Source organism: Electrophorus electricus, chromosome 20, assembly GCF_041902795.1.
Source record: "Electrophorus electricus isolate QZ-2024a chromosome 20, ASM4190279v1, whole genome shotgun sequence".
NCBI classification, from domain to species: Eukaryota; Metazoa; Chordata; class Actinopteri; order Gymnotiformes; family Gymnotidae; genus Electrophorus; species Electrophorus electricus.
In genome coordinates, this window is record NC_137516.1 from 7706286 (window position 1) to 7733543 (window position 27258).

The 27258-nt window shown below is 40.7% G+C and overlaps 1 protein-coding gene across 19 annotated transcripts in view; it reads left to right on the forward strand.

Annotated features, from left to right (window-relative positions):
• The window catches only part of cacna1db (calcium channel, voltage-dependent, L type, alpha 1D subunit, b), a 66822-nt gene that overhangs the window by 38787 nt on the left and 777 nt on the right, over window positions 1-27258 (forward strand). For 5 of the 19 annotated variants that reach the window (XM_081703228.1, XM_081703230.1, XM_081703234.1 and 2 more), the window contains 35 exons: window positions 5-230; window positions 660-867; window positions 1293-1413; window positions 1547-1661; window positions 1997-2057; window positions 2171-2258; window positions 2404-2536; window positions 2701-2830; window positions 3234-3293; window positions 5844-5950; window positions 7190-7277; window positions 7681-7788; window positions 7930-7982; window positions 8364-8510; window positions 8634-8835; window positions 8954-9112; window positions 11598-11708; window positions 12006-12089; window positions 12882-12965; window positions 15254-15382; window positions 15503-15568; window positions 16019-16110; window positions 16199-16358; window positions 16495-16622; window positions 16712-16808; window positions 17253-17355; window positions 17554-17655; window positions 21800-21933; window positions 22267-22383; window positions 23472-23872; window positions 24646-24672; window positions 25038-25181; window positions 25406-25566; window positions 26178-26299; window positions 26749-27057. In XM_081703228.1, coding sequence (XP_081559354.1) covers window positions 5-230; window positions 660-867; window positions 1293-1413; window positions 1547-1661; window positions 1997-2057; window positions 2171-2258; window positions 2404-2536; window positions 2701-2830; window positions 3234-3293; window positions 5844-5950; window positions 7190-7277; window positions 7681-7788; window positions 7930-7982; window positions 8364-8510; window positions 8634-8835; window positions 8954-9112; window positions 11598-11708; window positions 12006-12089; window positions 12882-12965; window positions 15254-15382; window positions 15503-15568; window positions 16019-16110; window positions 16199-16358; window positions 16495-16622; window positions 16712-16808; window positions 17253-17355; window positions 17554-17655; window positions 21800-21933; window positions 22267-22383; window positions 23472-23872; window positions 24646-24672; window positions 25038-25181; window positions 25406-25566; window positions 26178-26299; window positions 26749-27057 — 4577 coding nt within the window. Of the gene's footprint in view, window positions 1-4; window positions 231-659; window positions 868-1292; window positions 1414-1546; window positions 1662-1996; window positions 2058-2170; window positions 2259-2403; window positions 2537-2700; window positions 2831-3233; window positions 3294-3367; window positions 3428-5843; window positions 5951-7189; window positions 7278-7680; window positions 7789-7929; window positions 7983-8363; window positions 8511-8633; window positions 8836-8953; window positions 9113-11597; window positions 11709-12005; window positions 12090-12881; window positions 12966-14444; window positions 14481-15253; window positions 15383-15502; window positions 15569-16018; window positions 16111-16198; window positions 16359-16494; window positions 16623-16711; window positions 16809-17252; window positions 17356-17553; window positions 17656-21799; window positions 21934-22266; window positions 22384-23471; window positions 23873-24645; window positions 24673-25037; window positions 25182-25405; window positions 25567-26177; window positions 26300-26748; window positions 27058-27258 lie in introns of all 19 variants that reach the window. The other 14 variants (XM_081703236.1, XM_081703246.1, XM_081703244.1 and 11 more) reach the window with 9 other exon arrangements.

Genomic DNA, 27258 nt, shown 5'->3' on the forward strand with positions numbered 1-27258 from the left:
GCAGAGGTGGCCAATAAGGTTCTGCTGGCCATGTTCACCTGCGAGATGCTGATTAAGATGTACAGCCTGGGTCTGCAGGCCTACTTCGTGTCTCTGTTCAACCGCTTCGATTGCTTCGTGGTGTGCGGCGGCATCGCTGAGACCATCCTGGTGGAGCTGGAGATCATGTCGCCCCTGGGCATCTCCGTGCTGCGCTGCGTCCGCCTGCTTCGCATCTTTAAGGTCACACGGTGAGAATGTGCCACGTGTATCAGAGCCTCCTTCCCTGCCTCAGCCACCCCCCCCCCCCCACTGCAGATGAAATGAGTGTTGGAAGCCACTTATTAATGTATCAGGATTTTTACACTGGCCTGCTTTTGGGGAACTGGGCTGAGGTCAGGTCCATAAAGTGTTATTTCATATTTAAAAATAAAAAGCTAACATGAGCTTATAATTTTATAGTTTCATTTAATAGCTTCACAAGTTTATATAAATAATGCATAAGCATTTAGTCTAATGAATATGCATTTGGCCTAACATATTACTAATGCAGAATTTTAGGCAGATTACTAATGCAGAATATAGCATTTCACTTTGTTTTTTGCTAATGAATTTCTTTGCAATACCACACTTGTTTTTTTTCTCTTTCCGAACGACTTCCCCTCTGCCTGCCTCTCTAGCCACTGGGCGTCTCTGAGTAATTTAGTTGCGTCTCTGCTGAACTCCATGAAGTCCATCGCGTCCCTCCTTCTCCTACTCTTTCTCTTCATCATCATCTTCAGCCTGCTTGGTATGCAGCTCTTTGGCGGCAAGTTCAACTTCGATGAGAACGTGACCAAACGCAGCACCTTCGATACCTTCCCCCAGGCTCTGCTCACCGTCTTTCAGGTTGGTGCGTGCCACTGTTCGTGCGCTGTGCTCTGAAAGCTACCTTCCACACCCAAATGCCACTGTGGTGTATAACCTGCGCTCCCATCCAGGAGTGCTCTCCTTTTCCACCCGCACCTCGATTCCAATAGACCAATCTAGAAATGGACCTCCTAATGTAAGAGTTGTTAGACTTTGTAATGTAAGACATTGTTAATGGCCTTTGGGCTGTTGTGTAAATTTCCGTACTGGCATATTCTGGTATGTTCCGGTTGTTTCCAGGCGTTTGTACATGGCCTTTGATATGCCCATGTGACTTAAATCTACATAGTCCAATAGGTGCCCATTTTTTTCTGGAATGTGTGTGTGTGTGTGTGTGTGTGTGTGTGTGTGTGTGTGTGTGTGTGTGTGTGTGTGTGTGTGTGTGTGTGTGTGTGTGTGATCAGATCCTGACAGGTGAGGACTGGAACACGGTGATGTATGATGGAATTATGGCATACGGGGGGCCTTCCTCCTCAGGCATGGTGGTATGCATTTACTTCATCATCCTCTTCATCTGTGGAAACTGTATCCTCCTTTTAGTCCCAGCCAGCCCTGTGCCACGTTAATGAAGCAGTCCAGTTATCTGGCTCAGAAGGTTCTAAGGGTGCACGGTGAATTGGACATGTGCTGCTTGTGATTCCTTGACTCTCGTAATCAGACATCCTTCTGAATGTCTTCTTGGCCATCGCTGTGGATAACCTGGCGGATGCAGAGAGCCTGAATTCTGCCCAGAAGGAGCAAGAAGAGGAGAACAAGAGAAGGAAGAGAGCCAGGTGATTGTCTTCCCCAAACGAAGGCCCGTTGGATCAGTGTCCTGCTGAAGCTGATTGTGCTACAGCAAACAGCCAATAACCAGAGCAGAACACCAAAATTCAATCACCAAAGGCTCCAGTTTAGATTTTGGAAACCTGGGTACAGAACAGATTTAGCTAAGTTACAAGCAGGAACAGAATGCAATTGCTTAATGGTCTCGGTTTTGAGATCACTTATCCCAGTTCTGTAGCAAAATTTGGTAGAACAAAATAGCCACTTGTGTTCTCTGCTAATTTGGTTGTATGGTATGGGGTGTGTTAATGCTTTAATGACCTGGAGTGTGTTTTTCGGAAAGGAGTGGTAGCACAGACAAGACAAGAGAAGAGAAGACAGAGGACCAGGATGGAGAAACTAAGGTAAAGAGTAGCTGAATAAATAGTTCTGTGTGTGGGCCTATATTCCATGTAAAAATGTTCTTGCCAAACTCACTGTACGAGTGCGTGTGTGTGTGTGTGTGTGTATATATAAGACGTGTGTGTTGGTCATGGCTTGCCCACAGGTTCCATTAGAGAAGGAGGCTGAGGATGAGGAGAGAATGGCAGTGGTTCAGGCTGCAGGTGTGATTTCTGCCAAAATACTGCATTCACAACTGTGATGTTTGTCAGCTATACTGGTAATGGCACACAGTCCCTGGCACTGTGTGTGGGCATGTGCGTGTGTGTGTGTGTGTGTGTGTTTGCATGTGTGTGTGCACACATACAGCTGAAAATGATGAGGATGAGCCTGATGTCCCGTTAGGACCCCGTCCCCAGAGGCTTTCAGACCTCAGCCTCAAAGAGAAGATTCAGCCCATTCCAGGGGGAAGCGCCTTCTTCATCTTCAGCAGCACAAATCCGTGAGTCAACACACACACACACACACACACACACACACACACACACACACACACACACACCACACATTCATTCATGCATACTCAAGCACCTGCACAGTCAGATAGACACTCACATGGCTCCTGAGACTAAAAACTGCCAACCTCTATGCACACTGTGACCACAGGATCCGGGTGAGCTGCCATCGTCTGATCAATCACCAGATCTTCACCAACCTCATCCTCGTCTTCATCATGCTCAGTTCTGTCTCACTGGCAGCAGAGGATCCCATCCGGAATTTCTCCATGCGGAACATCGTAAGATGCACCCTACAGTACTCTCAGAAATCTCTAGGAACTCTACTATTTATTGTGGTGACACTGTCTTCCCTAGTGGGGCATGTTACTTCCTCCGTCAGTGTAGCATTCGAAAAGGTTCACATGTATTTATTTATAGTGTAACATTTGTATATACATGTTGTTTTAGGGTGTATTTTCATATGAAACTTTCTGGCTTCTAATCTTGATTCATGTAGTTTTTATTTAAGCTGCAGAAAGGAGGGAATGGTCAGACTAAATATTTGTCATCTTGAACATCTGCTGAATAGCCTCTTATCTCAGAAAACGTTCTTGTCTATTAGATTAACTGATGAATGGAACGGTTCAGTCATTCTGGTGTTTGAAATGGCCTGTGCTAAACTGTCGTGTTGCCCTTTCACAGATTCTTGGTTATTTTGACTATGCCTTCACGGCTATCTTTACAGTAGAGATCCTGCTGAAGGTAATTGCTCCTCTCCGTGTCTTGCCTTGGGTTTCAGCTGCTTCAGTAACGCTATCACCACCTTGCCTCCGCAGGTCCTAGGCTATGCCGATTATGTCTTCACTAGTATATTTACCTTTGAGATCGTGTTGAAGGTAAACCCGTTTCTGTGTTAGCCTTGCCATGCCACCATCTTCGTGTCAGTGTGTTTCACAGAGGTCATTGCCTTGTAACATATGTATCATTCCACCTCTTTTTAATGAAGCCAAAGAACTCTTTTTAAAAAGTAGCCAAATGAATGCAGCAATACAGGTGCAGGCCATACTTCTGGGTGGGCAATATGACGATAGGTTATTTATCATATCATGACATACTTCTCACTTGGTTTATCAGTGTAAAAGAGATATGTAGAGAGATGCTGTAAAATTAACAAGCATACTATTAGCATAAATTGCTTCATAGCGTAGTATCTGACTGGAAGTGCATTATGCACTTATTCTGTAACATTTTTTATTTTATTTTTTAGATATCCAGTTGTTTAGATATTTCCTTCTGTTCCTTCTTAGCTATTTTTAAATGAATAAAAACTATTCACTGGAGCATTTGGTCTGTTCTATCTTATTCTCAGACCATAGAGTATGAATTGTGGTACATTTACAATACATGTATTGTAAAAATATCAAAAGTATATTTTATTATATTTTGGCATATTTTGGCATATTTCCCACCCTTTGTCATATTGTGCCCATGCACATATATTTAGGTTCATACTTTAAGATAAAATGACATTTGTTAGTTATAAAAACTTGACTCAATATATTTTAGACAGATTTCAAATTGTCAGCATGCCCTAGATATTTAGCCTAACAACATACTGTGTGTCCTTTTCTCTGTTTTGGTCATATATGAGCTAGCACTCCTCTGAATTAGCTTCAGGTCTGCATGCCGCCAAAAGTTTATTTCCTATTCAGACAATCTGCAGTAAAAGAGGGAGCACACACCTGCATGTCATTCATTCTGCATTCCCATAATCCTCGTCACTCTGACATGCCGATTCATGGACACAGCGCTACATCTGCACGTCTGTCTGTTTCACTGCGCTTAGAAGGTGAAAAATGTTCTGCTGGAACCAGATGCAGATGCTCTTATCGTTTTAAAAAAAACCCTTTCAGCAGAAATTGAGAAATTGTGTCAAATCAAACAGTACAGGGCTTCTAGTTTAAGATGGACAGATTTCATTTAGGCTCACTGATGCTTGTACTAAACTATAGTCTTGTGACTGCTGTTCACATTTTTTAAGTGCTTTTACTGGTTTTTAATGCTTTTACTGGTCATTCTAATGATTGAGCCCTAGTGATCCCTTTTTCTAAATGCACGTATTTTAGAACAGTAAAAAAAATTATTGCACGCAACTGAATTTGCTTCAGTGCTATTAAACATTGCAAATGTTGAAATTTAAACATTTCTACATTTGCAAACAGAGTCTGACTATGGTTGGGTGATAGGCTGGTATGTTGTTTCCTGCCGAGTGTAAAGGATGGTAGAGTGTTATACCACTGAGATTCAAAGCCTTCTTTGTTTGATTTGGAGACAGCGTGTTATTGTCTCGCTGTAATCAGGTGCACCTCTCTGACTAGTGCTTTGTTCTGGATGGGTGTTGGCATTTGCAGATGCATTGTATCCAAGAGTTGAATCTTATTGCTATGACTAGAAGAAATAGTGGGAATCTGACAAAGCATTAAAATTCTAAGAATGCCTTATATCATAATGCAATATTAATGCAATACAGGCATCGTATTACAGATACAGTTAGCATGCTGACAATACAGACAGCATTATAATGACTTTTAAATCTGACATATCTGCACCATCATTGACTAAGTATGAAAAATGTCAAATATACTGGTTTATCACAATTTACTTAAACCTGGTGAACAGAGCAAAAAAAGAAAGAAAAAAAAAAAGATCAGACTCAGATTTGACCTCTGACTCTGGAGGTCACATCATTTTTTACCTTCTGAAAATACATCAAAGAGATCAGTATCATGGCCCATGGGCTACTGTTGTGGATCCTGAATGAAGTATATTGAAACAGAACATATAATAGTCCAGCATGCAAAGGTTTTGAGAAAATGTATGTACTTGTTCTTAAAGTTCCAGTCAGAAACTGCTGAACAAGTGCAAAAACTGAACCAGCATTACATTTAATTAGGTTTTAAGAGAGTGGGGTAAATATACAATAAATGAAAAGTACACATAATTATAAATGTAACATGGGTGCAATAGCATTCTTGGCCTCCTGGTGGCAGCAGTTCCTTACTTGGGCTTTCCCACAAATTATAATAGTCACTCTTGTATCCCTACAATAATAGGGATATAATAGCCTGTCAATAGCCCATCAATTCAGTAAGGATATAATAGCCTGTCAATAGCCCATCAATTCAGTAAGGATATAATAGCCTGTCAATAGCCCATCAATTCAGTAAGGATATAATAGCCTGTCAATAGCCCATCAATTCAGTAAGGATATAATAGCCTGTCAATTCACACCTGCTCACCTCTGACATACAGATGACTGCTTATGGGGCCTTCCTTCACAAAGGTGCATTCTGCAGAAACTACTTCAACCTGCTGGATCTGCTGGTCGTCGGAGTCTCTTTGGTGTCTTTCGGCATTCAGTATGTACCAGACATAATGATGCCAAATGTGTTGGAACTACTGCTCTGTACAGTACACATTACATTTGATTGCAAAAAACAGATGAAAGAAATACACTGTGACTTGTGTTTAGAGGCATGAAAGCCAGCTTGTTTTAAATTTTTATCTGCAGGCTGGTGACTTGTTTGCATACATTCATTACTTCATTTAAACCTCTTAAATATGCTTTGCTGATGATTGAAAATAATTGGACCTTTTTAAAACACAAGTGACCAACTAAAATATCCTTGTGGTGTATTTTAGTCAAATGGCTGACCATCCTTGTGCCTGTATTTCGCTGAAAAACAAACTTAAGATGTATCTAATAATCTATATGTGAAAATCTGGATCATTACATTATTATAGGAACCAGAATTTGTCATTGTATTGAATGGCTTTGGGCACTATGCTATGTGTGTTAGCTCATTACTTTGTGACAGCAGATTATATAACATTAAACAAGTTTGACAACATCTTAATTGGTTTCTGAGGTAATTTAAAAAGGGTACAGTTGGTGCAGTACCAGCCAATTGGCTGGCTAGTTTGTAAAAAGATTTTAACACAATTATTTGACCCAAAAGGTAAAACAATCTAGGCAACTATACACTTAACCTCTGTGTTTACAGAAAGAACTTTGAAAAACCGAAAGCATTTCTTCACTTAACCTAATACTTCATTTGTAAAGGCCTATGAGGTTCCTGAAGATGTTGCCATCATCTCTTGCTCCTCGCCGAAGCTGTATGCAAATCTTCAAACTAAACAATGTGGTGCAATAGTTTTGGATACCACTACAAGATGGAGGAACCCCAAAGTAGTGCACTACCATAGTGATAGGTCAGAGTTTCGGACATGGCTTTAGTCTCGTTGGTGTGGGGTGGGGACACAGCTTTAGTCTTGTTGGTATGGGGTGAGGACACAGCTTTAGTCTTGTTGGTGTGGAGTGGGAACATAGCTTTTGTCTCGTTGGTGTGGGGTGGGGACACAGCTTTAGTCTTGTTCTTATGGGGTGGGGACACAGCTTTAGTCTTGTTCTTATGGGGTGGGGACACAGCTTTAGTCTTGTTGGTATGGGGTGGGAACATAGCTTTAGTCTTGTTGGTGTGGGGTGGGGACACAACTTTAGTCTTGTTGGTGTGGAGTGTGGACACAGCTTTAGTCTTGTTGGTGTGTATCATTGTGCATCAGGGCTGACTGTGAGCTTTGTGCTTTGCCATCCACAGGTCGTCGGCCATTTCCGTGGTGAAGATCCTCCGAGTCCTACGCGTGCTCCGGCCTCTGCGGGCCATCAACAGGGCCAAGGGTTTGAAGGTAAGGCGTCCTGCTCTGTCCCTACCTGTGCTTTACCCGGGGCTTTACACGACAAGGAACACACCACATTGTGAGGTGCACATTCATATGCGGATAGCTCTGATGGAGGGGCTTCCTTCAGGGATGTGCGCTGCTGCTAAAGAGCATTTTAATGGACCTGTGTTAAATAAACAACAGCTCAGGGCAGCAGGCACTTCTGTGCTAGTAGCTACTCTCGGAAGGAGGGTGTTGTGCCCATGGCCAAAATGAGACTTAACAAGCTTGACAACTAATTCAGTTCATTCAAAGCTAAGTTGTGTAAGGTTTTACAGGTCCTGAATCAGTGCAATAATGTTTGCAATTTGGATATATTTTGAACTTTGTTGTGATCTCCTGAATCTGCTGTCATTTACCCCCCCGGCAGCATGTCGTGCAGTGCGTTTTTGTGGCCATCAGGACCATCGGCAACATCATGATTGTCACCACTCTCCTCCAGTTCATGTTCGCCTGTATCGGCGTGCAGCTATTCAAGGTAACACCAATGGACACAGACAGACAAAGAGCATCATTACACTGCTCTTACAAAGATGTAAGAGCAGTGTAACTCAGTCTGAGTATATATAGTTCACTAACAAACAGAGCTGAACTAAATGTGTAACATCTGTTTCTCAAGGGAAAGTTCTACCGCTGCACAGATGAAGCTAAGTCAAGCCCAGATGAATGCAAGTAAGTATTACATTTAGTGTAGTCAACACAGATATGCAGTAAAGATTGGCACGAATGCATGTTTTTCTTTTTTTTGCATTTCATTATGAATGATTACATTTCACAAAAGATTTTATGTAAAATTTAGTTTGAACCATTAACTTATCTTTAATCTTATCCCCTAGCATCACCTTATCTCATAGCAGGAAACAGCTGTGCTTTTTAATCCAGTAAAACAACAAGGTTGAATTACCTTGAATCACTTGAACACAGGAAAGGTTGATTTACATGAATGCTACATTTGTGGCTTTATTGTAGACTGGAAGAAGTATTGTGCTAGGAATATTTGTCTGTGTGTGTGTGTGTGTGTGTGTGTGTCCCCTCACCCTATTTTTCATTTAGGGGTACATACATTCTGTATAATATTGGTGAAAATGCCTTGCCACAAGTACGTGAAAGGATCTGGTACAACAGTGACTTCAACTTTGACAATGTCTTGATGGCTATGATGGCCCTCTTCACTGTGTCCACCTTCGAAGGCTGGCCAGCGTATGGACACCTACATTCTGCGTCCACACGCATCCACAGAGACCCAAGAAATTTATGTCAAATCTAAATGCCTTTCATTCACCTTCACATTCTGCTTTCTTTCATCTCTCATATACTTTCAAGCCTCTTATACAAGGCCATAGACTCCAACCGAGAGAACATGGGTCCTATTTACAATTACCGTGTGGAGATCTCCATCTTCTTCATCATCTATATCATCATCATCGCCTTCTTCATGATGAACATCTTTGTGGGTTTCGTCATTGTCACCTTCCAGGAGCAGGGAGAGAAGGAGTACAAGAACTGTGAGCTAGACAAGAACCAGGTAAGAAAAGCCTTTTTAAAGCTGTACAGCTGTGTGAGGTTAAAACGGAACAGCTGTGTTCCTGCTGAAGCTCTGAGCTTCTTAGATGCATGTGAGTTTTCCCTTTTTTTTGTAACAGCGTCAGTGTGTGGAATATGCTCTAAAAGCTCGCCCATTGCGGAGATACATCCCCAAAAACCGCTACCAGTATAAGTTCTGGTATGTGGTGAACTCTACAGGCTTTGAATACGTCATGTTCGTCCTCATTATCCTCAACACACTCTGCCTGGCCATACAGGTGAGGCATTGTTTCACTAATGTACCACTAGTGTTGCTCCATCATGCAAAATTGCACAGATGTACCTAAGGAATGAATTCAAGAAATGTCATTACAAGGTTTAAACAAATGTGGCACAAATAAGAACCTTATGCATGCAAACCAGCCTTTGTGGCTAACAATTAATGAAAGATAGCAGGTGTCAAAAGCATGACCCATTTGCATAATGGATTAACTGCTAGCTTTTCCAACCTACTGTAATGTATGAGAGGAAAAAAGCATGTGTGAGGGATCTTTATCAGGGCTAATCTGTGATTTGTGGTCATCATAAACAGGAGCGGTCAACACCCACGCAGGTTTGACACAGGAGAATCAGTAGTCATAGTCAAACTAGCAGGTGGGCTGGATTACAAGTAATAAGGAAACAGAACAGCTCAGAGACGCACGTAGGGTGATAACATTGTAGGTGGTTAACAACAACACCAACGACAACAACAATAATAATATATTTTATAGAGCCCTTTTACAAACACAAGAAAATGTTGCACAAGAACATGTCTAATGTTCTCAATTGTGGAAATTATTTTCGTTTTCAAAATAAACACACATAGTTCTTAAAGAAAAATCGCTCAGTCAGAGAATCAGAGCAACCAATTGCTGACCGTTGCCGAGACAAGATACGCACATGGCAACATAAATTTAGCCAATCAACGTCCTCGACACGGATGCCTAACGGACGCTGCATTTGTCGCCCTATGACGAGTTAGTCAGTGGTGGCGTAGGAACGTCTAATGTTACTGACAATGAAAAACGTGGTTAATCAAGATACAGCGTTTCAGGTGTCCCCCCACTTTAATAAGATCGCCTCTCCATTATCCATTTGAGAGAACTTTGGTGGGGAAACTACTTGTTGCTGAAATGACTTACATGCCTAGCTGTCTGTAGTTTGTGGTAGTTTTTCATTTATATATAGCTAGGTTTGCGTTAGTGTTGACTCTTAGCTAACGTTAACTTAGCTCGCTAACTTATCTAACTAGCTGGTTAACAGCGTGTGTAATTAATTTAATGGTTCCGGCACATCGAGATAGCCAGCTTGCTAACGTGTGTAACTAGTAGCTTGCTAGCCTTACTTATCAAGCGTTAGCTGGGTGTTTGGTGGTTCTGGCGAACTGAGCTAAGATTGGCTCGCTTTAAAACTACGAAGGTTAGGTAGTGGTGATGTAAGTGAGCTTTCCTTTTGATAGATTTATACAAAGTCTTAAACTTTTTAAAATGCAAGCTAAAATTAACTTCTACAGGGTTTGTACCAAACGTATGTGAGTTAAACTGATGCATAAAATCCCATATGAAATATGAACAAGACTAATGAAGCCAACTGTACCTTATATCTGAGCACATAGCTGCAGCTAATGATAATTGTCATTAGTCTCTTGATTTTAATTAACTAATATTGGCTATTCTTCAGAACTAGTAGTTTGTATTGGGATGGTTGCTGAAACTGACCGAGTCTCACAAACGGCCCCACCGAGAATATTTTTCACCCGCCACCACTGAAACAACCTAATGGAAATATAATTATTAGTAGTAAAGTTCCAGGAATCTGAAAATCAAGGTTTTAGGACCCATTAACAGAACTTTTTATCTTTGGTTTCAATAAATTGTCTGCATCCAGTGATTTAAATCTACATACGTAGGACAAAACCACAGGAAGAACTATGTCTGAATCTCATCAGCATAACTGAAAATTAAGCCCAGACCCCCCCCCCCCCCAAAGTTACCTGTGAAACAAGGTATAAACCATAACATCAGTGAACCACAATCAAGAAAGGAGTGTTATACTTTATGGTATCAAAAGCTGCTCTGAAGAGAAGGAGAATATTAAGGAACCCAGCATCAACAGACATAATCTAAAACAGACTCAGTACTGTCTAGAGTAAACCAGATTAAAAGGCCCTGGGAAAAACATGAAGCTGTGAAGCTACAAGTCTTTCTATAATTTAGTTGCAAAAGGGATTGGATAGAGGCCTGTTACTGAAAACCAAGACCGTTTCCAAACAGGATTACTTGGGTATGGGTGTGACTGCTGTGGATTTAAGGGAAGTAAAATCTGAAGAAAAATGTGCGTGTCAGATAAGCAGGCCGGTGGGTGCAGTCTCAGGCAGTTGAGAATTTAGAATGAAGTTAGAGAGAAACGTGCCAATATACACGTTCCAAGGCTTACTTGGAAAATACAAGATTGATAATAAGCAGGAAGTGAGAGGATGTAGCCAGAACAGAGGACTGATAGGGGTTTTATGGTTTATAAGCAATACATTCAATATTAAGTGTATTAAGTATTAAATGATACTACTATTCCTTTATTGTACTATAAGAATTAAGTTTTTACATTCTTTATATACTTTGAATGCAAGTGATTTTTTTTTAAAGGTAAATGTACACATGTATGACAACATGAAGGTCGAGTTGCATCAGCCTTTTTCCTCCCTCTTCCTCACCCTCCACGCAGCATCATGGTCAGTCTCCCCTTTTTAACTACGCCATGGACATCCTCAACATGGTCTTCACGGGAGTCTTCACCGTGGAGATGGTTCTCAAACTCATCGCCTTCAAACCTAGGGTATGTGGCCAGATGTTACTCTTTAGAGAGAACCCTGCTCTCCGTGATTCGGACCATAAAAAACATGTTCCACTGCTTGCCTAATTGGAGATATTGTCATTTTGGCCCTGTTTGCCTTGGTAATGGCTGAATGTAGGATTTACTCTATTCTCCAAGGCTTCCCAAATGCATCCCTAGTGTTATCCCAAGGAGTAGTATGCTAACCCCTTTTCCCTCCCTCTCCTTTTTATCCTCCTGGTCCCCTTCCTCTCCCCACTCCCATCCTTCCTGTCTGCACGCCTAACTTTCTTTGCGTAGGGCTATTTTGGCGATGCCTGGAATGTGTTTGATGCCCTGGTCGTTATTGGCAGCGTAGTAGACATCATTCTGAGTCAGGTAGATGTGAGTACAGCCTTGGAGCGTGCTCACTCCATCCTCTCATTCCTACCTCCATATATCTTCCTCCGTCACTCGCTCATAGGCTCGTCTTCGTAGGGTGTGGGTTTCGTACAATACATCACCCTGGCGTGATCCTGTCTGTACTGTCTGTAATGAGGTTGACTTTCAGAGTGGATACCATAGATCCAGGCCCCTACGGTCTACATGTAGATTGCTGGATACAGTCCAGCAGTTTAATTGAAGGGATTAGGCATGTATTTAGGTTAAGGCTTTTTGTTTCAATGCAATTCCATTAGTTGTTAGCAACACTAGCAAGTAGAAATTAGAAAACACATATAGAAACAAACATTGGATAATAGACATGTAGTGGTTTAATGTAGTTTAATTTGATTAAAAGTATAGAAAACAAATGAACTTGATGCTCATCAACAATTCTAGAGCCTGTACTTTTAAGTCTGTATCTATGGTAGTTACACTCTGATGGGGAGGCACCGTGCTTGTGAGAGTCTTAATTTAAGTGAGTAGGTTATAACAGGGTTCTGTAAAAACTATGCTAGATAAGAGGAGCAGGGCTCCACAAGGAATTTGCTTTTTCTGATAGTCTTCAACGAAATGCCAGTACTTTTCATCAACATAAAAGAGCAGTCTGAGTCTCAGTGCCCCCTCTTCAACTGTTTCTCTGGCTGCATCATCATAACTTTGGCTTTCTTCTGTCTTTGCTTCCTTTCCTTTCCACCTTTCCTTCACTCTCATTCTTCTCTCCTTGCAAATCTTTTGCTTGGTGGCTGTGAGCAGCACTATTTTGCCGATGCATGGAACACGTTCGATGCCTTAATTGTTGTTGGTAGCATCGTTGACATTGCGATCACAGAGATCAATGTAAGTAATGGCATGTCTGCATGACTGTTTCTCCCTCTCAAGTGAAGGGTCTTGTAGTCTTCAGGAGGCGCTAGCCTCTCCTTAGTCAAGTCTTAGACCTGCAAGAACATTCGCGCGTGATCCAGCTTGCTGGTGTAGTCAATGAATTAGTAGGTAGGTTGGATAAAATGTCCCATTGGGTGTAAAAAGCAGCCCTCTAAGGTATTTGCAAGACCCTACACCCCCACAGAACCGATGTTTCATGCTTTGTATTACAAATGAATTTATGTGTTGTGAATATTTGCTACTGCCTACTGTTTGTTCATAAGTGTACACATTCACTCTCAGACACAGACACACACACATGCTTTAAACCTTGTATAAGAATTAGTGATAAATTCTTGAGATAGTTGTAGCTTAGCCTGAGTATAAATTTCTTTAGATATGTGATGACAGGTCTTTTTATGATTGTTGTTTACAGTTGGTTGAAATGTAAATGCTGGCTTTGAAAAGCTAAGGGCAGAGTGTGGGTAAATAAAAGCAGGCTAGCAATATAATAGTTTCCCAAACCTACTGTGTGTAAACATTCTTCGTACAAGCCATTTTTTCCAGTTACTTTATTTAGTTATCCTTAATAATCCTCAATTAGGTTAATTAAGTTAACAACAGGGATGTAATGGACGGTAAATGCCTGAAAATGCTGTTTACATACTTTTTTAAATATGAATTAGTATTTACTCACATTTTTGTAGCCTAAGCTGAACAAGAACAGTTCAAAGAATACGAGCAATTATACATTTTAAGATGACGTAAATAAAATAACTTTGCATTATATAGAATAATGAGACCCAGAAAGATCAGACAAGATGAGGATCAGACAGACAGAGAGATAGTGCCACAAACTTAGTGTTACTACATTGGCAGAACTGACTCAGAAAGGCAGTAAGTTAACATTTTACAGTAGTAAACAGTTCATGTGAAAGATTTGTTTAGAATCAACAGAAATTATATAACATCTTACACAATTCTATGACTACAAAAACCAAACCAACATACTACGTGTTACACCAGGGGGTAAAAACAAACATATATCATTAGATATACATAGCTGGAAAAACATGTAAAAGGTTTTATTAATTTTACTGCCATATGAATTCATTAAAGTTTATATTAGAAATTTAAAGATATGATAAACAAGAAGAATTGCTGCTCACAGTAAACTAGTAGCGATATAAATACGTTTGTTTTATGTATTTGATTTGCTATTTTTTCAGTTAAATATCTAGGCACACCCTGAAGTTTAGGGTTTACGCATCTTTTTAACCGTACATCACTAGTTAACCTGCATGTTAAATTTAGCGATATGCCCAGTAACCTGATTTGAAAAGCAACTAGTTCTTTACAACCCTAATCTTTACTAGCCTTCATTGACATTAATGACATTATATTAAGAGTGTCATGTAGGGAGTTTGTAACATCAGCCCTTTCATCTTTAAGCAGACAGAAGTTCCTGTAATTGTGGCTCTGAAGCCGGGGGTAAGAAGCCCCATACCTCCACTAATGATTGATGTTGTGTTAAAGGAATACTTCACCCAGTTAAGCTAACATAGTAAACGATGAGAAGTAGTGGTGGTTATTTAGCATGTGTGCTAATTAGCCTCTGCTAGATATCATTCATTTTTTGTAATGTTAGCATTTTGGGTGAAGGTCTCTTGTTAGATGTTTTCATATTTTTTTTCTGTGTGTGTGCCTTGACTGTTTTCGCAACAAAGCTGGTTTTGTTGTGTTTTTGTACTGTAGTTTTTTGAAGAAAGACATTTTTTCATTGAATGTTCATTGGCCAAAACTACTTAATACATGTGTCTCAGTAGAGTGAGCCAAAGGCATGGACAGTGACAGCCAACAGATGGGAAAGGAGTCCTTGTTCACAATATTTGATTGTGGAATGAACATTTATGTCAACATAGATGATATTCTCCACTCCTCCTTGTAATATTTCAAGCATGCATAGAATTACACACAACCTACTAACAGACACACAAGCAAAATGAAATGACAAAATGCTATGTGTGATTTCTTGTGACTCTTCTTCACCTAGATTTCTGATGGGACTTGTAGGCATATCAAGGGCTTAGAAATGCATTAAAAGCATACATTTCCCATTACCATTTCCATCTTATATTTTTTTTGTCACATGTTATGACCTTTACCCCTTTTGTGCCTTTTTTATATTTTGTTTTTGTTTTTAGGTTGTTGTTGTTGGGTTTTTTGTGTAGATGTTCACTCACCTGCTTTTCCTTTGGCTTCAGAACACAGAGGACAGTGCTCGGATATCCATCACGTTCTTTCGTCTGTTTCGAGTCATGCGATTGGTCAAACTGCTGAGCAGAGGGGAGGGCATTCGGACCCTTCTCTGGACCTTCATCAAGTCATTTCAGGTGTGCTCTGTGGCCTTCACCAGTTTTACTCATCAAACAACAGGATACCGAAGAGGCATAGGATGCTGATTATTTTTTACTTGCTCTCTCTCTCTCTCTCTCTCCCTCCCTCTCCCCCAGGCTCTGCCCTATGTTGCTTTACTGATAGCCATGCTCTTCTTCATTTATGCTGTCATTGGGATGCAGGTAAAAATTCAAGATATATGGATGTCTTTTCACCCATTATTGCAGGTGGAGATAATCACAGTTTAACCAAAGTATACCGAACAGGGTGAACAGGGTGAACAGGGTGACTAATACCTGTGGCAGGCGTCCTGCTAGTTTCGGGATTTTTCCTGCACTCACCTAGAAATCATCCAGGATCAACATTCTGCCATTTAAGTGCATAACATAACAGATTGCTATGCGTAAAATGTCACCACAGTGCATTAATATATTTGCTGATTAAAGTCACTGATTCAATTTGAATTTGTTTATTGGAGAGGACCACCAGAGCCACATCTGGGGCTAGAAAATTAGTTACTGGTGCCTTAAACCCGAGGTTGGCAAGAATAGCCACTGGGTCAGGGCTTCAGATCTGAGGTGTCAGTTTTGTGCTAAGTGTTGATTTTGTGTTCATACTCGCTCATGGTTTAGGTATTCGGAAAGATAGCAATGGTGGACGGCACTCACATTAACCGCAACAACAACTTCCAGACTTTTCCGCAAGCTGTACTCCTCCTGTTTAGGTATGTGCAGAATATAAATTTGTTGCAAAAATAGAAAGTACAATATGAAAATATTGTCTCTAACTCTGTGCTCCCCCCCCCCCCCCAGGTGTGCTACAGGTGAGGCCTGGCAGGAGATCATGCTGGCATGCTTGCCCGGTAAGCTGTGTGACTCTGAGTCAGACTACAACCCTGGCGAGGAGAAGACCTGTGGGAATGGCTTTGCCATCATCTACTTCATCAGCTTCTACATGCTGTGTGCTTTCCTGGTACTTGATAATTATGTGGACCATACACTCTTCATTCCTTCAAAATTCACAGACATACCCAGCCATGCACATGCAATGGCCCTCACTGTGCCTATTTTTTGTTTGTTTGTTTTTTGTGCGGGGGGCTTTCTTCCAGATCATCAATTTGTTTGTGGCTGTCATTATGGACAATTTTGACTATCTGACACGTGATTGGTCGATCCTAGGACCCCATCATTTGGATGAATTTAAGAGGATTTGGTCTGAATATGATCCGGAGGCAAAGTGAGTTTATTGGCCTTCTGTGTTTATGTAGATAAGTCTGTGTCTGTGTGTGTCTGTGTGGCACTACTGAACATGCACCTTTGTCTCAGAGGTAGGATTAAGCATTTGGATGTGGTAACATTGCTGCGTAGGATTCAACCGCCACTGGGCTTTGGCAAACTGTGTCCCCACAGAGTGGCTTGTAAGGTGCGGACACACCCACAGCCCCACAATGCTCACACACCCACAACACCCGTAACACTGAGGATATGAATACTCTCAAAAGTGAAATCTGAAGACACACTAATGAGCTGCAGAAAAATAAATGGACAAACTATATTTATTGTAAAGCAGAGGACCTATTAGGACACAGCCACTTTAAACACAGAGACACAAATTTGCACAAATAACATATAAAACCACACGTAGAGTTACAAAAACAAAGGTACACTTTTTCTACAAAGCACACTTTTGCTACACTATCTCACACTGGCACGGACGCGCACTGTCACTCTGTCTCCCTCATTTTTCACCACTACACACAAGAACACCCAAACACACACAATGAGGCAAATGAATGATCATGTCATAATTTGTCCTGTATCTGTGCGTGTTTGTGTATCACTGACATAAGTGCATTGTGTTTTTTAGCGTCTGGTTGCCATGAACATGCCTCTGAACAGTGATGGTACAGTCATGTTCAATGCCACCCTCTTTGCTTTGGTCAGGACCGCTTTGAAGATCAAGACCGAAGGTGAGTACATCAATCTTCATTTATTACAATCTCATTATTAAAGGTTTTTCAGCTAAGGGAATCTCTCTCTCTTTTCTGGACTCTCTCTATTTGGTTTTTCCAAGTCCTTTACTTCTAGTCATTGAATTATTAATGTAGTATCAAACATTCATGGATTTATTTGTGTGATTGTGTGTGTGTAAAATATGTGTGTATCAGGAAATTTGGAACAGGCCAACGAGGAACTGAGGGCTGTGATTAAAAGGATTTGGAAGAGAACTAGTACAAAACTTCTGGATCAAGTGGTACCACCTGCAGGAGGTTAGAAACACACACACACACACACCCTGTTTACACCTTATTTTAATGTTGCTGTCTTCCCTTAAATTGTTTTAACCCAACAATTGTTAAGTTCTGCTTACATTAGGGGCACATTTCTCCATATAAGTTATTCAGAAATTTGCAGAGCAAGCAAAGGAAAGTCTTCTTTCATGAGAATGAGGTTACAAATGTGAGAGACTAGCTATTTCAAGAGTACATAAGGTCACTAACGTTTATGCAAACGTGTACACAAACACACACAGACACAATCTGTGTTGAAATAGATTTTTTCCCCTTTTTTCAGGGTGGGGGTGGAGTTAAGCAAGTATGAGTGGATTAGATTTACCAAACAAAAGTTCTGCAATGTGTAGCATTAATGCTGTAATAGGGTCTTGTGCATTGTCACAGAAAGGCAGCGAGTCTTCTGTTATCAACATTTACATTTACTGCATTTGGCAGACGCTCTTGTCCACAGCAACTTACAAAAGTGTTTTGTTGTTTACTCACAGAATGTATCTTAGGCAGTACAGTAGGCTAGAGTTCATGATACCATTGAACTGGAATGCTGTTGAAATACATGGATCAATTCTGATGCCAAGAAGTGCAAAACACCTATGCTCTCTAACAGACAATAGGTGCAATAAACAATACCCTACAATAAGTACTGGAGCTGAGCAAGGCCCTTAACCCTCAAGTTGTACTCAGACATAATTGGAAGTCGCTTTGGATAAAAGCATGAAGTAAATGCTGTAAATGTAAATGTCTTAGGTTTGTGTTTGAAGATCGCAAGGGTCTCTGCTGTCCTGACAGCCAGTGGAAGTTCATTCCACCATCTGGGAGCCAGGACAGGCAAACTCTGGTCCTGACTGTAATTTATTTCAAAGATGAATGGATATATTTTGAGCAATTGCAACTGATGAAATTAAGCAATATCCATACCTACAGCACAACTAAACCACATTTGAATTGATAGTTTCTGAAGTGTGATGGCAGGAGGGAGCGAGACGCGAGTGATAAAAAGGCATGTCTTTATTAGTTAAGATAGTCAAAACAAAGGTGCTCAGTGGCAAAGTATGAAGGAAATAATTAGAAGCAAATAGCAGTAGTCAATAACTCTCTGGCTTTGACTCGGCAGCCAAAGGCTTGAATGAGGCAAAAAACCCTAGACCGACTCAATGCACAGCACTGGAGTCGGGTACCTGTGGGTTTAAATAGGCAAATGTAAGCAAGGTGTATGAGATTAGAAAACGGGATTGTGAACGATGTAGTCGTGGTGCGCATGTGTGTTGGTCAGTGGGTGTGTCCCTCTGGCTGGGTGCCTGGCGCACTGGGACATGGCGCAGTGCTGATCACTAAATAGCCTAATTCACTGAAAACAGAGCAGCAGAAGAGTATTTTACCAACTTTAGGAATCAGTGAAAAGTTGAATAAGTAATTTAATAAAGCATGCAATCTCATTTTTAGCTAGGGTTCAGATGCTTTTATAGTAGATACTTGACATTTTGGCAAAATCAGATGAATTTATTAGGTGAATTTCTACAAGATAGTCAAATGGAAGTATGTTATTAATTGCAACTCAAATGAATTCACATCACATTTTATACAATTTTACCCCTTTTCTGTACTCAGATCTGATTACTTCAGTATTGGACCTGACTACGGAAAAAGGATAAAATTGCACAAAAACTTCTTTCATTACCAAAATATATAATAAACGGGTTTTGAAAGCAGTTTAAAGAAAATCTGATGCTTCTTAGAGCAAGTCATGGCCATCCTAAAGTGTGTCCCTCTCACACCATCCAAGAGCGTGTCACTCTTTCAGCCAGTGGCTTGGAACTAGCTAGCTATCACTTAATTCTCCCCCCATCTTGCATCTTCACTGTGATTCAGACACTTCTCTGTAGTGCTTGTTCTTAGAAAACAAAAAGTAGGATCCTGCTTTCTAGTTGGATCTGTGTACCTTTGGTCACTCGATTTTCATTTTCAGAACCCAAAGTGAAAAACGGGAAAATGGGTCAATTCTCATTTTTGTTTCTTTTAATGTCCATCTAAAAAATGAAAAACAAGAAAAAGCTTGGTTTGACAGTGTCACCAACTAATCGTAAAATCAAATAACCAACAAACCAAAATGGTCCATGTACGGTTCGTTTACTTTTCGTTAATTGGTTTTCCGTTTCTATTCCTAAATTAGAAAAACGATCCATTCTTTGACCTTCATGACTTTCCTTGACTTTTTTGTCAAAAATGACCCCAAACCATGTTTTAACAGCATGTTTTGGCAGTTGAAACACAGATTATCATTAGTTTATACTTTTAATTGTTAACACAATTTTAGTACATACTAGTTGAAATTTGAAAGGCTGTGACATTTTTCTCTCTCTCTTGCCAGTCAGTCGACTTCCCAGCCATTGTAATTTGTAATTTATTAAAACACCCATCCAAATTCATATCAATGAAAAATTAAACTGCCTAGTTATGCAGTTTTATTATCTTGTGCAGAGCAGCAAGACGAATGTCACTAAATTACCCCAAAAAGTAAACTTTGAATTTAATAAAATAACTGCCTTTTACCCATACTTTCACTCAAATCATTTCATTTTACATTCCTGTCAATATCTAAATATCTGAACAATTGTGTCACGATTAGCAATAGCTCGGTATGCTTGCCCCTCTCTGATGCTACTGTTTGATTAATGTTAAAACTATTCAAAATCAACAAATGCCCCATCTATCCTGAAGGTGACTTTACGCTACTTGGCACTTGTGCAGCACATATTTCAAGAAACGATGGGTGTTCCTCATTAACAGGCTTGATGTCCCCTAAACTTGGGGATCCTGAACTTGACCGAGTTTACCACTGGTAGTTTATATTTGTCCTTTGACCTCAGGTGTGCCTGTGCAAATGAATGAAGACAGACATTTATAATTTTATGACTGGGATCGGTCAAATGCAGCAGAGATAGTTTGTGCTTCTTGTTTATTACAGTTAATTTTTTTATTAGCAGAAAATGGCATATTGCTAATTAATTATAAACACACTGGGATTTCACATATAATGATGTAAATGTATTGCAGCTTGTACATGATTTCTTCCTGCTACAAAATGCTATCTTATGTCTTCACACAGCATAAATTGAAGGACTTTGTTTTGTAGACATAATGAAAATTTGGGCAAATTATTGTTTCTGCTTATCATAAAAGAAAAAATGAGCCATTTCTCGTTTCTTTCAATTCTGCATCAGTGCATGAATCAAAGATAAGGAGTTGCTTTTTGTTTTTCAATTTTAATATAAACAGAAACCAGTTAATGAACGGTACACAGACTGCTTATGAACATCTGACATTGTTGTTGGTAATTTTGGTAATTGGGTGTGCTGTAGGAGCATTTTACTTGTATGGAAACTAGAATGTTTCTAACTAACTCTTCTAATCATAATATTTTCTGCTAGCAGGCATGTATTATAATCCAGCCTTAGGCAACCTCTTTAGCCAGAACTGCACAGCTCATTACAGCAGGCTTCCTGGGAACTGGCCCGGATCAGCTCATTACAGCATGCTTCCCGGGAACTGACCCGAATCAGCTCATTCCACCAGGCTTCCTGGGAACTGGCTAAGATCAGCCTGCTTATGAACTGAATATTTCATTTTTGCCCACGATGTACCTTTAAACCAACTTATAAAATGCAATGGTTATTTGAGGAGACATTATAAGAGAACAGGTAGCAATGGTGCCATTGTAGTCATGACACAGATGTTGTAAATGCTTAAGAAAAACTGAAAGAGTGAATTCAATAAATAGAAATACAGATAACAGCTGAGGAGGAATAAGGCCTTTACAAAGCTGAGGCTTTAGTGGCCTTTTTGAAGTTTACATTTAAACTCTCCTTTACTGCAGTAAAGTAATTATACTTCAAGGAGTATATCGACAGCAATGGTATCTACACTTAACCTACTGGAACATAACTTTCACAGCTTTTCTGGAACACACAATATTTCATTTGTCTTTTCTATCTTCTCTGTAAAATGGTCGAACTTTGGAACTTGGGCTTTGCATAGTAAGTCTCTAGATTGTTGAATGAGTTCTTCAGGACTTACTGTTTAGTCCCTTGCTGTGGTGGTGACCTTCTGTGGTCTGTTCACTCAGATGACGAAATAACCGTGGGGAAGTTCTATGCCACATTCCTGATACAGGACTACTTTAGGAAATTCAAGAAGCGCAAAGAGCTCGGCCTTGTGGGACGGCACACATCCAGCCTCAACACCACAGTCGCACTTCAGGTAGGGTGCCACATAGCTGTGTTATTTGCGTGGACTCCCAGGTCTGTGGGATAAAACACTATAAGCCTGCTCAGACATTTTAGTTCTTTCCGTATGCTTGTCATTGTCTCTGCCTACTTGCTAGCAGCAGTTATGGCCTATAGCATTTTGAAATGTATTGCCTTGGTGCATACATTTGCGTGCTATGGTATTTATAGTGAAAACACTCTGTAAGATTTAGAGAATAAAAAAGTATGAGAATAAAAAGCTTAGAAATTCAAATTGAAATTAAATGCACTAAATCAACACAGTAATTCGTGTTTGTGTGTGATTCCTATCCTGCTTTCACTGTAGGCTGGTCTCCGCACACTACATGACATTGGCCCTGAGATTCGCCGAGCCATATCATGTGACCTGCAAGATGAAGGCCTGGTCGAATTTAATCCTGATGAGGAGGAAGATATTTACAGGGTAAAAAATGGAATATTTCTGTCACTTCGATACAGTATATAAATGTGCATTTTTTTTCTAGAACAATGGTTCTATTAGTACATGCCTCTGACTGAGCTCCAGTTCTGATAGTGTGAATTTAACTGAAGTGTAAACCAATGCACTCATTCTGTGAACTGTGAATGAGAGTTGAAAAAGAATGCTAATGTAAAGCTTAGGAGTCAATCAAGGTGCTCTAGGGTTGGCTAAGAGATGGTACATCTGAATGTGTATGTGCTTGGACATGCATTTGTATGAGGTTAACATATTCTTTTACCTAATACAGTACTAAAAGCTGCTTGAGTGTACTTCTACAGTTTAAGCCACTGTTTTTAAGGTAGTATTGCCTTGTTTATACGACAAATAGAATCGGTGTAAACTGTTTCTACATGTCAAACATTCAAAAGTCACAGTAGCTGTGCAGTAAGAAAGAGAATGGCTTCAGGATCAAATTGTGTAACAATGTAGACAACGGCGTTACATTTTTGAGATGGACATTAAGAGGATTCCAATAAAAGATCACACATTTGATAGCATCTGTACCTGCAAATGTGTTGTGGATTGTTGTGCCATTGTTTTTTAACTTCTTCAGATTAAGTATTTCTTCCATATTAATACAATGAATTCTGAAACAGTATAATACATTCTGAGAAATGTGTAATATTCTGGTTAGTTGCAGAAATTCATGTTGAATCCAGTCCTTGTCTTCGCCCCCCCCCCCAAACAGGTTTTTTATTGCAAACTTGAATTCACATGTCCACATGAAGGCCTTTAACTTTTTATGCAATTTACTGATGTAAGTGAATATCAGATATTTACATTTACATTTATGGCATTTAGCTGACGCTTTTATCCAAAGTGACTTACAATTATGAGTGAGTACCACATGAGCAATTGAGGGTTAAGGGCCTTGCTCAGGGGCCCAACAGGGGAAACTTGGCAGTGGTGGGGCTTGAACCAGCAACCTTCCAATTACAAGTCAAGTACCTTAACTTCTGAGCTTCCGCTGCCCCCAGCTATGGATTAAGTCAAGTCTGAAATACCGTATCCTCTTCTCTCTGTCCTTCCAGAGAAATGGTGGCCTTTTTGGAAACCACCTCAATCATATAAACGGAGACCACCGAGGTCCCCCCCACTCCACTAATGTCACCCAGCGCCCGCTGCAGGTCCCGCCCCTCCCCTTCTATGTCCAGGTGGAGCCGCTACCGCATCTGCTGTGTGCCCCCAACCGGCGACCTCACCCGTGCTCCCAATCCAACCCTAGCCTTTCGTACCTTAAGCCTCCCGAGCCCTCCAACTCCAACCTCAACAATGCCAACACGCCATGCGGGAATGCCCTGGCCAACGGGGGGCAGCATGCCAACTGCTCCCTCCGCGATGGTTGGCCCTCCAGGCGCGGCGTGTCTTCCTTGAGTCCCTACCTCAACCGCAAGGGTGACAGAGAATCGCACCAAAGGTCTCATTTTAAAAGGTGAGAGTGGAGGCTGTTTCTACAACTCAAACACTCAGACCACGCTGTAGCTCTGCAGAAAGAAAGGAACTCCCTTCAGGATTACGTAGTGTAACAAATTGTTTAACAATCTGATTTTTATTTGAGTTCAGTTTTGCATTATAACTGTAAGCAGTATACAGCAAAGAAGAGCTAGGCTTTAATAAGCAATTGTACACCAGAGAGAGGAAAAGCTTTAGTGAGTGAAACCTTCTTTGTCTGTACTTGAAATGATGCTGTGCAATAAACAATTTATTTTCATTCCTCTTAACAAAAGTACATACTGCTGATGGGCACATATATTTATAGTCTGGTTACAGGTGATAGTCTAGGTGTTCCAAGTAAAGTGATCGGTCAGCATATACTGTAACTCATAATCACGATCTGATGAAGTCTCACACCAAGACACTGATTTGTTGCTCTTGACTTGGAGTTGCTAAAATTATTTTAAACAGTAAACAATAAAATGTCATCTTGCTAAATAGGCTCAGTTACATAATGCACAGTGGCATACTGTGTTCCTGATTTAAAGAGATGAAGAGCCTGCAGAGTTCCCACACAGCCAGCATGATCTTCTCAAGTCGTATTTGTCATTGCTGCTCTTTCAGTCTGAAGAAAACTATCTCTTATCTGTTTTATTTTTCTATTTTATCGCTTATCTCCTATCTCCCTGTGATCCATCCATCCGTCCGTCCGTCCGTCATCTGTTCATTCATGTGGGTGTCCGTTTCACACCACTCTATCTGACTGGACAGACCACGATACTATGAGACCTACATTAGGTACTTGTACTAACCCATCTATAAAGTCCATCCATTCATTATGTACATTCCCATTGTGACATAAAATATAATTTCACAGTAAAAATGACTAATAGTAAGTGAAAGTTGTTCCAGCAAATGAAAATGCAAATGAAGCGCAGTCATCCTGAATGGTCCCGAATGTGCAATTTGCAGCAAAAAATTTTATGCTGTTTTAGACTGACACTAAATAATCAATATTTTTATTCTGATGTATGGAACTTGCTATAAAATGTGCAGTAACTCTTTACATTTATGATCAACTTGTGTGAATTAAAAACTAATGATGCTAGCTGTTTTCTTTACAGTAACTAAAAGAATTTCCAATATGTTCCAATCACTTCCAGATCAGACACGACAGCTGGTTGTTATACCACCATTTGCCGTGAAGACTCCACCCACAGTGATGATGTCAGTGATGATGACAGAGCCTCAGGGGAGTACTACAGTGGGGAGGAGTTTCAGGATGACCTCATGCTTGGTGGGGACAGGTAATGCTGTTCTCTGAAAAAGTTTGCCATTTAAAAAAAACAGCTCTTAATTTTTTATGTTCTTTTGTACTCTTTACATTCATAGTATGTGATCTGTTTTACTTCTTTTATATGAAATTGTGATTTTATTGTGTAGAACATTGACTGACGCTTGCTTTAAATGTCTTTAAATGCACTCTATAAATAAACATGACTTAGCCTTCATCCTCTTCTGCCTTCCTGAGGCCGCAGAGGGAGTATCAGGACACTGGGAGTGAATTTGAGCCAGGCACTCCTCACAGATTCCAGGAATCTGAGTCTTTTTACAACGATGACGACAAGCAGCCCATCTGCCAGGAACCCAAGCCGTGGCCAAACAGGAGGCTCCTCCCTTTGACGCCCCAAAGTGAGCTTACATCTATTGTCTACTCCAAAGACCTTCTTAATGCTCACATTGGTATAGGTTTATCTTCCTTATTGGCTTTCCTAACTAAACCTGCCCAGAATGTGCAAGGTGCTTCATCAGTGAAATATTATGGCAGTGGGTGGGTAGAGTGCTCGAGCTACTAGAGAACACTTAAACTGCAGAGTCATGCCCCTTTTGCAAATGCATTACTATAGAGATTTATCGGAAATGTAAATTTTTATACCTGTAACAATTTTTGCCTAATACTGGTAATAACAGTGCCATCATAAGACCTCTGGAACTGATATGCGTTTCATCATTGTATTATGTTGTTTAAGACAAATTCATCAACAGAAACATTATTGTCAGAAATGTATGTACATAAAATCCTCTCCCATTAACATCCACGACCAATTTTTTTCCTCATGATAAAGAATAAATTATCATTTTTTCTGATGTTTTGGAGAAATGCTTGGAAGGCTAATGGTTCTCTTAGATCTTTCCCTGCTACAGCCTCTGTGAGGGTAGTTAAGACAGTAGTTATGGCAGGGTGTGGTGTGTAGCTCGCACTGTCACCCCCTGATGACCAGTGTCCTCGTCCTCCCACACAGCTACTCGCCGGCCCTCCTTCAACTTCGAGTGTCTGCGAAGGCGAAGCAGCCAGGACGAACTTCCTCTCCCTGCCTGCTTTCACCCTCATACTGCCTTACCTCTGCAACTGATGCAGCACCAGGTACCATTAAGAAAAACACACACTCACTTTTTCTATGGCAAGCAGCACTCCACTATTCATGCTGGAGAATCTAAGCACACATTGTGCTTAGTGTTTGCAGCATGTGGGGCAGGATCTGCTGTACTGTACATCCAAGAGGTCTATGTGAATAAGAATCCTAATATAGAGTGTGTATATTCAGCAGTTGATTAATGCTCTCTACTCTGTAACCTAGACAATAAATGACAATTACTGCTACTCTTTAAACTTTAGGCTAAAGCTAACTCAATGCATAGGCACATTACCACACAATAGTATAAGTGGTTGAGTTTGGTGTTCAGTGCACATTAAAAGTCACGCAAACGTATATCCAGACAGCACTCCTTCACACATTTCCCACAGAATAACCATGAATCATCAAATGAATGAATGAATCATCCTATTTTGAAGAAATTCATTTTTTTGCGTAGGTGATGGCTGTAGCTGGTCTAGACTCCAGCCGAGCACCACTCTCTTCTTCTCGCTCCATCCACTCGTGGGTTACGCCCCCTGCCACACCGCCACCCTTTACACCACTGATCCAGGTTGACTGGCACGGAGCTCCACCCAGTGCCAGCAGCACACCGGCATTGGCTCGCCGCAGCTCCTGGTACACCCACCAGGGCCGCCAGTGCTCACGCAGATCGGCCACTCCAACCCCTTCCCAACTGCAGATCCCGCCCTGCTACTACAGTCAGTACCTGCAGCATAGAGGCAGCGCCCACAGCCTGGTAGAGGCGGTGAGTTATCAAGCAGCTGTGTGAATTTCATTGATTGGCCTTCCTTTTTCGGGCGTCATTTATGTTCCTCCAGTTTTCCTTTCTAGTGTGAAATGGCACTTTCAAGGGATTTTCAAGAAGTAACATTCTTTGTTGCTAAGCAGACAGCAGTGGGAACTTCATGCTGTAGAGCCATGGGGTATTTTGCACTTGAAAACAACA